The sequence below is a fragment of the Chironomus tepperi genome, unplaced genomic scaffold (genome assembly GCF_022539635.2).
Source record: "Chironomus tepperi strain 1889 unplaced genomic scaffold, CSIRO-AGI_Ctep_v1 contig_349, whole genome shotgun sequence".
NCBI lineage: Eukaryota > Metazoa > Arthropoda > Insecta > Diptera > Chironomidae > Chironomus > Chironomus tepperi.
This window is the reverse complement of record NW_027226471.1, coordinates 391,018-404,493: the sequence shown is the minus strand read 5'-3', so window position 1 is coordinate 404,493 and position 13,476 is coordinate 391,018. Positions and strand designations below refer to the sequence as shown.

Here is a 13,476-nt window from a genome sequence, read left to right as displayed (position 1 = left end):
ACCTTGCATATTTTACATTTCGTCTTATTCTCATGAAATCTCTTCAATAGGATCCTACTGATGGTTTCGTTTTCCCGCGTTGTCTGTTTTGAGCTAGCAGAACAAATATGAGTATTTTCTTCTTTTTACACTTAAAATAACTGCTTGAAGCCATGCACGAAAAATCTTTGCATGTAATTTGAGACAACTTGAACTTTTTGACAACATTTTTCAAAAAGTTATTGCTAGACTTGAACAAGTAAGCGAAAAATGTTGAATTTATTGACCATCTTCATTGAATAATCTGCTGAAGAAATGCGTCAGTTCAGTTTTGACATCGTCATAAACTTTTCATCTTATCTTTACATGAAATAATTTCCTGCAACTTTTCTTTTATTTTTACCTTCTTTTTCAGGCTTCACATTGCTGCCGTTATGTGTGTAACAAGTGCCATGAGCAATAGTCTGATTGTAAGTATTTTAATTTGATTAGACTTTTTCATTCCTCCATTCTTTATCTCGTAATCAAATAAAAAATTAATTTATTCTCTCTTTTATAACATTTCATTCACATTTAATGTTTGATTTTGTTGTTGCAGGTGAGTGGCGGTGAAGATTCAAGCATAATAATATCATCGTACTTGACTGGAAAATCTGTGAGTATGAAATAAGCGTTTTATGAATTTTACGTGCTATTTTTGCGCTCTATTAGTTCATTCTTCAGCATATTTCCATCATCTTTTCGTGATTTTGCTCTCTTCTGTTTGTTCTCAATGGACTTTAACGGAATTTGTTTACGATTTCTTCTAATGGATTTTATTACAAGTGACGTCCAGAAATTTGTGATACTGATTTCTTTGATATACTTCTGGAATAACAAACTAACAGTTGGGTTGTTTATCACAAAAGTTAGTTATTGATAAGAATATAAAAGGAAGAGCTTCTTTACTTAATAAATGTGATGTTTATTCTATAAAGTTCTAAATCAGACTAAAATTTTCATAAGAAGGGGTCAACAACTATAAAAGGGGAAAATCAACTAATTGTAGTTTAAGATATAATTTGAATATTAAATGACAGTTGACATATTCTCAACATTAAGATTTTTGTATAAAGATTTATGACCAAAAAGGATTTGGGAAGAAGATTCCTTATAGACATCATTTGTGAATTATCCCTTAAAATATCTTTCGAAAAATGTGAAAAAATATTTTCATGATAAAACTTTTTCAATCCACAATATTGCAGTCATATTGAATCCACTTAAAGTTTAACTTGCACACTGCGACTTATGAAGCAACAAAAGACGATGAAAAATCAGAAAATTGGATTTGTTAAAAATAGAAGTCAGAGTCATATTGTATTGTGCAGAAATAAGGGACTGTATCTAATTTTTCATTGAGGACAAAATATCCTTTTTCTCGACTGAGTAAATAAAAGAAATGGAAAACATTGCAAAATTATAAAGGAAATTTTTGTAAAGCAAGTATTGGAATTAACACCTCAATTATTTTGAATTACTTTAGAAAATTTAAGTAATTTAAAACAACTCGAACTTCTTCTAACTCGCATACTTTTGTAATCTTTCTATCCTTCACTTAATCATACTCACACAGTAGCTAGCAAGTATTAAGCACTTAAGAAAAGGTTGAAGGTTGGGTTTCTAGATGCGATCCTGACTACATCACAGTTTTATCGGTCAATGATGTATCTTTCTATCATACTTGATGAGGTTTTACACTAGTACTACATTTATTCATATTCCATTAGCATACATAATGCTCTGATAACAAGCAGTTATGTTATAAGAAAACAGTTGATGCTGCAATATCTTTTATTGAGTATTAACCGAAGTTACGTCTCATTTATATACATCCAAACACGTAAATTATGAATGATGATTCAAATACAGGTTGCATAAACAAGAATAAGCTATGAAAAGGGAAGCTTATCAGCTGTCAATGAAAATAAACAGAGATCAGAAATTCTATAATAATATTATGTTTTTAAGGCTTCTTCACTCTTCACATTATGACGATTTTGATTTCTCTCTAATACCTTAAAAATCAAATTTTTAATGCCATGATTTTCCACGTAGTACGGCAAATGTCATGCGTACCATTGGGTGAATGAAAACATTAATCTTCTTACTTACAGGAGCCCAAATATAAACATTGTGACTTTTTATTTTAAATATACTTTCTTCTGGTGTCATTATTATAATGGTCAGTGACAAGACCTGAAACATTTGCCTATTTACCTGCTGCTATTTAATAAAAAAACAATGATGATCGTCATCATCATGACTTTGTGGATTTATGCCAGATTTTCAATTCATCATTTTTTCCTTTTTTTCATCTATCATATTTTCCCCCTAAAAATGATAAAAACATTTGGCATATGCTATAATAAGAACACAATGAATGTTACAATCCACAATTAAGTTTAAAATTTTTGTGGTATAAAGCGCATTTCTCCTAAATCATTCAATTATCTCTAAAATTATCAGTATTTGACAGCCTATAACATTTGATACGTATAAATTTTAAAAGTAGTTATAAATAAATATTGAGTTACAAGTACCCCGTCGCACAGCTGTCAAAAATAATTCATACCCACCATATATTCAATCTCTGTGCATTACTTTTTTTGCTCGTTTTATTTATTGAAGACCTTTATCATGCCAGAGGATAAAAATAATGAAAAATCCCACAGAAAAAATGATGAAACAGTGTAAAAAAATCCAACCGACAAGGGAGCACATGTCAAAATTTATGATTATTCTCATTTTCTTCATAAAATTTATATTGGTAAAGGAAGAACCAGATTTTTAAGGTTTATTAATGAAATCATTTACAAAGTTCATTAAAAAGGTTTCTCGTGTATTTAAATTCAATTTGATGTTGAGCACAAAAGGGACTTATTTCCCATGAATGAAAGCCTTTTTTTTTGGGTAATAATTTCATAAAAAGCACATTATAACAATAATGACTCTCTAAAATTTTATCTTTTTCGTTCGATTTTCGTTAAAAGAGAGTGAGAGGAAGTGAGCATTTTAGTGAGAATATTCTCTCATAAGAGAGAATGCCATAAAAGCTCGTGGAAATAAATGCATCTGATGTTATTCTCTTTTGAAATGTAATAAAGATATATATAGGCATGGCTTTATATAATATAAAATGCTTCCATTCATAACATATTCTCATGATTGATTACTATTGTAACGGAAAGGAAAAAAGGAACAGGACAAAAATAGAAAATTTATATAAATTTTTAATGGCATTAAAAGGCATGAAAAATTTAGTTTGTGTTTGGATATAGAGCCGAGAATTACATTTTATTTGTACAGCTTCAACAAATGTTCCTCATTTTTGAACCCTCAATATGCTTCCTTTGCCATGCGGTGATACTTACATTAATTATTTGCAAATATTCAATTAATTCTGAATAAAAAATAGGCAAGAAAATTGAATTAAAAGTAATTTTATTCCTTCTTGATCTTTGACTTTTCCTCCATTGTTCCTATTCAAAATGCAGAATGTGGGAAAATCTCATTTCCACACTTGACTGAAAATTAATTGAAATCGAGCGACAAGTGGCGAATAAAGTAAAAGAATGAATCAGCAATTGAATAAATTTCTCGCTTGATGATGGAAAAATGGCTACGAGCATCAATTACATTTTTAATTTTTCTCATTCCTTCTTTTCTTTTCCGCTGTTCATGCGACAATATTTAAATCCGTGACATACCAGGTAATGAAAATTGATCATCATCGTGGACCAGTTGTTTATGTAGCAATCAGTTCAACGAGTGAGGTTTTGGTGTCAGGAAGTCATGACGCAACTATCTGTTTATGGTCATTGGAAACATATGAGCTTTTAAATTTAATGCAATTTAACAGTCCAGTTCTCAATTTCCGTTTGTCACCCGATTCTGTAAGTATTGCAAAAGAGACCAAGATGACAGTTCCAATAATGTCTCTTTTGGTATCTTTTCCTTTTGAATTATTAATGGCATGCTGTGTTCATTTACAGGTTTTCTTGCTTGCTCATTGTGAAGATAATGGTCTGTATCTACGGACTCTTGCAACCGGAACTGAGTTACATCAGTTAAAAGGACACAAATCAAAGGTAAATATGAAATTGCTTGTCATTCCCACACTTTCTGTTTGTGATTTACTTCCGAAATATTTGAATATTTAAAATGGTTCATTCTGCCTACAATCTTACATGCTACAATTAGAATGACCATCAATCGCTTTTGTAAAAATAGAAATCACGCAAAAATAATCAGCAAAAAAGCAGTTCCTATTTGTTTTCTCATTTCAACCGTTCCTACATCAAAACAAAAACAATTTGGAATTAAAACAGATTAATGGATTTATACAAGCGCTTACTTGCTTTCTCTTTTATCCTTAATTGAAAATCTCTTAAATCTATTAATTGCTTTGTTACGGAAAAGAAACGAGAAATTGAAGAGAAAAAAAGTTTTTGTTAAGAGATTTTTAATTAACTTATTAAATTTGTTAAGCACTATAGCTCTTACAGTCATTAGCGCTTAATTAAGTGATTATTGAATTCTTTATTTGTTTGTAAAGGAGCCCCAGTGGACGCTCGATAAAATTGTCTATTGAATTTTTCCCTTCTTTATTAATATAAACAACGTCTATTGGACGTTTCTGGCTGAATTACGATCATGAATGATGAGGAGATTATTGCGAGAAGTCGTATTGACGTAATTGTTCAAGAAAATTTATTTATAAAACCTTTAAGTGCCTTGATTTTTTAATTAAGCGTAAGAATGAGTCACTTTTAAATAGGTAGCAGTCGTGTCTATAAAATTAAAATTTCCCTGGCAAACAGTTAGCATACTTACCTAAATGAGCGTGCTAATGAGTATACTCAACTCTAATCTACCTGGTGAGCATGCTCATTGGGTACCGTAAGATGCTTATTGTGCATATGCTTGTTTGTTGAGGTCAATAAATATAATTGAGTATTCTCAATTCATCATGTTTGTTCGGTTTGCATCTACAAAAGACCACAAATACCGAAAATATTCATTTATTTCCTGAATAAATGTCAAATAAACAATAAAAAATTCATTTCAATTGAATTGCGGTTGATAAACCACTTAATTGACTTAACTCTGTTGAAACAGCCACAAGAATTGAGTTTAAATTGCTTTTATTTACAGGTTTTAGCATTTAGCATTGCAGCAGACAGTCAGCGTGCGATAGTCGGTTGTGAGGATGCTAAAGCCTTAATATTCGATATGTGTTCGGGGAAAATTATTCGTACAATGCCACCAAATCCTGGCGCTGTCTCAGCGGTATTTGTTATGGAGAAGGATGATTATTTGATCACAGCAGGTGGAAATAAGATAACGTTTTATTCATTCCGAAATGAAGATTCGATTGTTAATTACTATCCGAAAAAGAAGGAAAAGCGGAAGCATAGAAAGCAACTAGTGTCTACGAATCGACTCAATTTAAATTCCAATAATCATCCAATTTGTTGTTTTGATATTTCTCGTGACTCAACAATGGCTGCAGTTGCGATTAAACATGGCATTCAAATCTGGCATTTGCTTAATACACCCGAATTGACAAAAACATTTGAAGCACACTCAGCTTCAATAACATGTATAGCATTTGCACCAAATTGTGAACATTTAGTGTCCGCTTCAGATGATAGAACCGCAATGGTATGGGGACTTCAATTCGGCATGCTTCAAACTACTTTCAAAGCACACAACGCTGCGATAACATGTCTAGTTGTAATGATGGATTCTATTCGAGTTATAACATCAGACCGTGAAGGCTGTTCTCATGTGTGGTTAGCTGATTCTGGAACAATATTGCAGACTGTTCAAGGACCACACAAATATTTAGCTGTAACAAACAATATGAAATTCGCAGTGAGTATGCAAAATTTTTGACTATTCTAATGTTTGTTCAAAATATGTCGATGCCAATAAGTTTTGCATTGACTTGTTCATTTCTCTGAAGAGCTTAAAATCAAAACGAATTAAAAAGCATGAAAATTCATTTCCAGATGAGCTCGAATGGCGATAATTCCTTAAGGATATGGTCACTAACTCGTGAAGATGAGAAATATCATGTCTCGCATACTGATGAAATCACATGTTTTGTCATAACGGCCGATTCACTGCATGTAATAACAGGTTCGCGTGATATGTCACTAAAGGTGTGGCAATCAACAGGAGGAAAATTGGCGCAGGTAATGAAATAAATATAAAGATAGTGAAATATGCTATAAAGCATGTAAAAACACTATAAGCCATTTTATAAATCATTCAATTATATATCAACAATAGTGCAATTATAGATTAAATATTAAATTAACAGGTGCTTGTTGGACATTCGGATGCTGTACTCACTGTCGCTGTGTCTGTTACAAATAAAAGTCATGTGATATCAGGATCAAAAGATTGTAATTTAATCCTATGGGATTTACACACTGGAGAGGAAATACACACATTAGCAGGACACTTAGGACCTGTCACATGCGTCAAAGTATCTGCTGATGGTGAGAAACAATGAAATAAAAAAAATTATCTTTATATCCGTTTATTGCTTTTACTGCTATTATTTTTTTCATTTCCATTAAGCTTTTTCACTTTTGTTGTAACACGAAAAGTCCATTCAATGGATAATAGAAATGAGATCATATATACAAAGATTAATCTTCTTATACAGACCTACATAAAAGTTAAGGGAAAAATATTTTTATTGTTTTGTGACCAGAGGTTTCAACAGACTTCTTTTATTGATTAGGACACTCGAATATAACTTTAATTAAAGCCATGTGTTTAAAGGTTTTTTTATGACACAGCATGAAAATTGACATTTCGCAAAAGCATATCTACATATTTTCAGACTGTATGTATGATAAAACTCCAATAAAGCACATTTCACAACACTCAACATAATATTGTGAATATATTCCCTAAAGATAAAGAACCGCCATTTGCGGTTCCATAACATAACAAAAAAAAAACTTTTCTTTTTTTGCCATCAACATACATACATACATACATATATGCTCATACAAAATTGAAATGAGGAAAAAAGCTCATCAACATCCATTTTTCTCTTTTATTTTATTTCATATGAATGAAATAGGCACAACGGCAGTATCAGGTAGTGATGATAAAACGATAATTGTGTGGGAAACAGCAAGAGGTCTAGCATTAACATCTCTCCAACTTCATGTTCAATTCACACGTTTTGACATATCTCTTGAGTGCTCGAGAATTTTAGTTCATTTAACCGACAATCCATCATTTCCGATTATTTGTTTACATAATTCACCAGCACAATATATTAAATTGCCAACATATTCAGCTCCGGCACGTGATGTTGAGGGTAAGATGAGTAGTAAAACTTATCTCTAGTGTGTAGTCTGACTACTGCTGTTTTTTCACTTAAATAATAAATAATTTCATTTCATTTAATAGATTTACGGCCAGCAGCTGCCAAACGACCGGCAAGGCGATTATTGAAGAAGGAACTATCATTAGATACTTACTCATGGCAAAAGAAATATGCCCATTTAACGTCATCCGTAATGATGGCTCAAGTAGATGAGAGGCTTAAAAGACGATTTAGTGTGTCAACTAGCATGGAAGAAATATCGAAGATTGCCGAGATGAAGACTATCGGATCGCAGGCAAATATTGGTAATCCGGAACAAGCAGCGTTAGCACAATCTCAACATTTTGATCAGCTTGAAGCATTATGGAATAAGAGGTCTCCACCACGACGACGAATGAATCAGGTAAAGTAGAATTTTATCTATAGACAGATCAATAAGTGAAAAAAATGCTTAAAAGGAAGTAAAATCCTCTTTTGAGTAGGAATCTACATTTACATTTTTAAAATCTCCAACTTGTACAGAAATTCCATAATGCAAACATTACATTATTTTACATTATTTCACGCAGTCGTTATCTCGACAATCATCTCTTGCTGAGGACCGAATCAACTCATCAGACGAAGATGAATTTTTAGAAGAGCGTTCAGGTACGTGCTCCAATTACATCAATAACACTAGTGATACTCAAGCTAATATTCATTCACGAGCATGTAACAAAGACACATGTTTTATAAGACATCATCAACACAGCACATCATCCTTAATGTCACTTGAAAATAACAATAGTAATAGTATTAACAGTAATCAACCCGACTTATTAAAGGACGTTCTTGCACAATCATCCCATATGAAAACTTCCCATACAGAGAATGATTTGAAGCACTTAACAATTAAATCAGCATCATTTGATGTAACAAAAAGTGAAAGCTTTAGTAGTTTACGTAGTTGTAGTCAAAAGAGAAACTTTAAATTTCCATCCAATTCCATTAATCTCACAAAAAGTAGTAACAATCATAATGATGAGAATAGAATTAGATTTAAGAGAAAACGTAATCCTCTTGCACGATCCTGTATATCACAATAAATTCTGTTGGTGTACAAAGTTAGAATTATTTCATGCATAGACCAAGCAACAAAAAGATAAAGTTTAATTAAATGTAGTATAATTATATTACATATCTTTGTTATCTGTCTCGGACTATGCTTTAGGAAATATGTATGATTTTCAAAGTTGATTTAATTTAATTTAATTTTTCAAAAGTAATTAAACATCAACTTTGTTCACAGATCATGTTTAAGTCAGTTTAACTTTACTAAACAGAATTGGAATACAAAGTTAATAAAGCATCTAGCATAGGGAATAGTTTCAATTGATTCTGCTAATATAGTACAAAGAGTATTCACTAACTCAGACATATTCTAAGCTCTGTACGAAAGTTTACTTCCATTTATCAAATACTTACATTCTCGATGAATAGATTACTCAATTGTTGATATGAATTTTTTGTTTATTTCTTAATTAATATCTAACTTTGTAGTTTTAGAAATCAAAATAATGTAATTTTCCAAAAGTAGATCCTAGTCAAACCTAGTCAAAGTCTGTAGATTAGTTCCTATATTTTACCAAGACATTTAGATTATGTCAACATGAACACTGGTTGCTATTCCTTTAATCAACAACTTTTACTTTAATTTATAAGAGGGCAATGATAAATGATGTCTATCAAAGTTCAGATAGTCAAAAATGTTTTTGTGAAGGATCAAGCTAATTCAAAGTCCCTTTCATTCTTAAATATTAGACGTCATAACTGAATGATCCCGAAGTCTACATTATTCTTTAGATTTGATTTAGGATATTCTTGTTCCAAAATATCTGACCAAATATGAAAGCTCTCTGGGATTATATGAGGAAATGAATAAAATGAATGACAGGAGATTAAAAGAATCAAGTTAATGATTATAAATGTTTGCATTCAAATCCCATTAAGGAAAGAATGAGAAGAAATTTGCACTACATAACAATAATTTATGTCCATATGATAAACATTTTGACTTATTTTAAGTTTAAAGAAATTATCTCAAAAATTTCTGCACTGTTGAACTTTTATTTCTCTTGTAGTTAGACTCTATACTAGTTTAATTATTTATTGTAATTAAATTACAGCTGTAAATTAATTTTAAAGCAAGCACATTACGTTCCAAGTTGCATCTATAATTTATTCCCGTAAATATATTGTATATAGCGTCCAGAAAGGATGGAAGAACGGAGGAATGTTTAAAATCGTCACTACAATTCGTTAAAAATGTATTTTAGTTTACAGCTGTAACGTGCAGTTGTATTTTAATTTACAGCTGTAACTTGTAGTGATAAACTTAACGTGCTTAAGTAAAAATTAATTTACAGTTGCAATTTGATTAAATTTTTAATATAATGTTAACTAGTATAGAGTTGTAGTTAGAACATATACTTTATCCTACCCAGTTTTATTTTTAAACACATTCTGCCAATTTTACAAATGTGAATTATCCTCGATTTTGGATTGGTTTTTTAACGCCTAGTCAGAGTTGGCAGGACTCAATTGAGGAGACACCTCTATTGGAGTTCGGACTCCCAAAGACCTGCCAACTTTTAGAATACAGTGAAATGAAAGTTAATATTAGAAGTATCAATCACTAAATCCAAATTGGTTAGGATACATGAAAAATAACTAGAGTGTATAATGTAAAATCGAGGATAATCCAGTTTAGTGAAATTGGCCGAATAATATCATTTGTCATGTTACAAAAAAGTAGAGTAAAATTGTGAAAAATTTACTAATAAATGTGTAGCCTTTATAATCTATTCCAAAGACCTTTGCTTAGCCTTAAATTTATTAAAAATTTATATTGAATCCTTTATAAGTTGTTACGTATATATAGATGTGTTCTTATATTTGTTGTAATATTGAATGCCAAAACGAATTAAAATTTATAGGAAGAGGAAGAATATATCAATAAATAAACACATGTTATGAATTTTTGATCAAGAATTTTATTTTTTTTTTATCGTTTATTTAATAACCAACAAAAATAAGACCCAGAAATTTTATTATTCAAAGGAAAACTTTTTTTTCTCTTTCTTCCTGCCTTTTTCTCCTTTTTATATATCTATAGATTTATTTTAAATATTGTGAGAAGCAAAGAAACATTTTCATGCTAGAGAGGATACTCATTGGATTTTTTTTATCTATTTTTAAGGTAAGCAAATATTTTCTCGATTAATTTTATGCTCCTTTCATTTCGCTTTTTATTTCTAACGCATTTTTCATAAGAGGAATGTGAAATTGAAAACTTTTGCTGCGGGCTATTTTGCTTGCGTCATTTTGGCAGTTGCGTTGTAAAATACTTCCTAAATAATGAAATTTTATATAAATATCTGACGTCATTATGATTAAATTTAATTGGATTTCAATTTCTTTTTTAATTTGAATCTTGGCAATTTTGAATTTTTGCTATTATGGACAGAGTTGGCAAATACTGGGTTTTGCCGTCTACCCCCTTTTGCATGTTGGTGCCTTCCAACGATATTTAAGGCTAATTAAGCAAGTTGTTGATTTCGACTATGGACCCTGCGGAGCTTTCGCCGATATCGACAAACTTGTAAAAATTTATGAGCCTTTTTGCTGAATTTTGCAAAATGTATTTAAAGGATCCAGTAAAGAGACCCTTTATATACAGCATACCAAGATCCTGTAACATCCCGAACTCTTAATGTATATTTTAAAGATCCTGTTAAAGATCCTTTTAATTCATAATTTTTCAAAAGTTTTCGTATATCGGCGAAAGACCCGCAAGGGCAATCTGCAGAAGGCGACAACCTGCAATAGGGGCCATCGATAGAAAGTGGCTACCTGAGGAAGGTTCCACCTGTGGAAGTCGCGATTTGGCTGGCTTTAGCCGATTATTTTTAACTGCATGATAATAATGATTTTGGATATCAAAATTTAAATTGAATATGCGTCTCTATAATCATTATTATCAAAAATTATTACTTATTTCTACTTTTTATTCCAATGCAAATCAATATACAAAAAAGAATTTCTTTTACTTCTTTATAGAGCAAAGTAATATCATCCGAAATATTTCCCATACTTTATTGCTGAGAGGAAATGAGTCGACTTGAAGGTAAAATAAATCATTGAGATGGAAAATGGATAAGAGGATGCATGCCTGACATTGGAAATTCTTCAAGTTTATTTTCGTTTGGAAAGTCATCATCAATTCATCACTTCATACATCCAAAAAATTCAGCAATTGGAATTTTTCTATTACTCTATTGTGATTAAATATTTGCAAATTTTATTGAGAATGAGATTTAAATTTTAGGAAATGATAATTAATTTTAAGAAGATTTTTAATGGCGTTTAGATGATATTGTAGTTTTAAAGATCATATGTGTTGTGTAGATGAAGACGAAAAGAGTAGAAAATTTTAATTTTTGAATTGTATGCATATAAAATGAGACAAAAAAATTGTAGCGTAAAATTCTGAAAGCATTTCGCATATTTTGCATAGTTGCAAAAATCATAAAAAACTGATGACTAAAAATTACAGTTTTGTTCACAAAATTAGTAAATTAATAATACTTTAAGCATATTAATTATTCATTCAAATATTTTTGTGCTGTCAAATTTCAGTACAGTCATTGAAATGCTACCCATCTAGCTAAAGACAAACAAAACAAAGTTTTGAAAATTTACACAAAATCATTTTTAAGCGAACTGAAATTTTAATTATCGTTATTAAAATATATAGCAATTAGATATACTTTTGTGCGCGTACTGAATTAATATGAAAATTTTTGGAAGTTATTGAATGAGAAAATAATCTTTATGGATGAATGATAAAGTTAAAAATAAAGGATAAAGCAATTAGATAAAGCAGTAAACTGTTCATCTAACAGAAAATCAATAAAAAAAGAAAAATCATTTGTGGAAGAAAGTTTACCGTACCTATGAAATAAATTCCTTTGACTATGACTAGGTACTTGTCTATGAAGCTTTATGATATATTTTCCGGATATTTCATAATGATTCTAAAATTTTTCTAAGTTCATAGCTCAAATATTACCCTTAAAAATCATTCATTTGGAGTCTTAGTGATGTACATCCAGAGGAGTTGCCATAAATTTAAAGGATAGTTCATAATTTGCATATGCTTAATTACTTCACTGGCCGTACAGATTAATTATGATCCATGGCTTCCCTTAGATGGTGCATATACTGTCCTCTAAATCTACATGAACTAATTGAACCTTCATTTTCAAAAGACCTCAAAATGATATAATTAATATGGATAGGTCTCCAAATCAATAATGCTTTACATTACATTGCAATAATGTATCTATAGACTTCTCGCTTTAATTCATTGAAAGCATTGTCTATTCTCGTCTTTATATAATAATTCAATTACTGATGAAAGCACTTTCAATTGAGAAACGCTACACAAATTGAATTAAAACATCAAAAAATATATTGTATGAATATTTAGCGAGATGTCATTGAGATAAATTGAAAGAAAAAAAAAATATTTTTCGTCAAGTTCTTGAGTATCATTTTACTGAAAATAATTCTGCGATAACAAGCAACCTTGACGTTCTTGAAATTCTCGCTTGTATTGGTCATTAAACGTCTCGTCATGATGATTGCTTGTCTAAGTGAATTTCATTCATGAATTGTAAATGTCTGGTTGCAACTGGAAGCACAGCAGCTTTGACTGCTCTGTTTAATTTTCAAAATGATTGAGCTAATAAAGATCTTAAATAGAACAACTCAATAAAATGATTCTATCATGTGATTTCCATTAAAATTACTTAATCAAGCCTTTGGATGATTTATTTTAAAAAAACTAGTAATGTACGGAATTTTCTTCCTTGTTACTTGATGTATACTGAAAGAAATAGAATGAGCAATTTTAGCTAGTTGTGTTGCGAAGTGGAAACAAATTAATCTCTGAAACAATTATCAAGAAAGCACATATTTGTAGTGAAAAAAAAAAATCCTTCGATTCCTTTGTGATCTATTTTAGGTGATAAATGCATGTTAGGTAAAAATTCTGA

The 13,476-nt window shown here is 30.5% G+C and overlaps 1 protein-coding gene across 5 annotated transcripts in view; it reads left to right on the top strand.

Moving 5' to 3' along the window:
* LOC139094114 (protein qui-1) overlaps positions 1 to 13,459 on the top strand; it is a 91,309-nt gene extending 77,850 nt beyond the window's left edge. For 4 of the 5 annotated variants that reach the window (XM_070645040.1, XM_070645039.1, XM_070645038.1 and 1 more), the window contains 10 exons: positions 395 to 449; positions 578 to 634; positions 3,732 to 3,914; positions 4,014 to 4,109; positions 5,176 to 5,898; positions 6,036 to 6,221; positions 6,350 to 6,530; positions 7,127 to 7,369; positions 7,462 to 7,781; positions 7,948 to 10,343. In XM_070645040.1, the coding sequence (XP_070501141.1) occupies positions 395 to 449; positions 578 to 634; positions 3,732 to 3,914; positions 4,014 to 4,109; positions 5,176 to 5,898; positions 6,036 to 6,221; positions 6,350 to 6,530; positions 7,127 to 7,369; positions 7,462 to 7,781; positions 7,948 to 8,463 (2,560 nt within the window). In that variant the 3' untranslated portion in view covers positions 8,464 to 10,343. Of the gene's footprint in view, positions 1 to 394; positions 450 to 577; positions 635 to 3,731; positions 3,915 to 4,013; positions 4,110 to 5,175; positions 5,899 to 6,035; positions 6,222 to 6,349; positions 6,531 to 7,126; positions 7,370 to 7,461; positions 7,782 to 7,947; positions 10,344 to 10,532; positions 10,617 to 11,476 lie in introns of those variants that run through there. The other variant, XR_011544751.1, reaches the window with a different exon arrangement.
* The last annotated feature ends 17 nt before the right edge of the window (positions 13,460 to 13,476 follow it).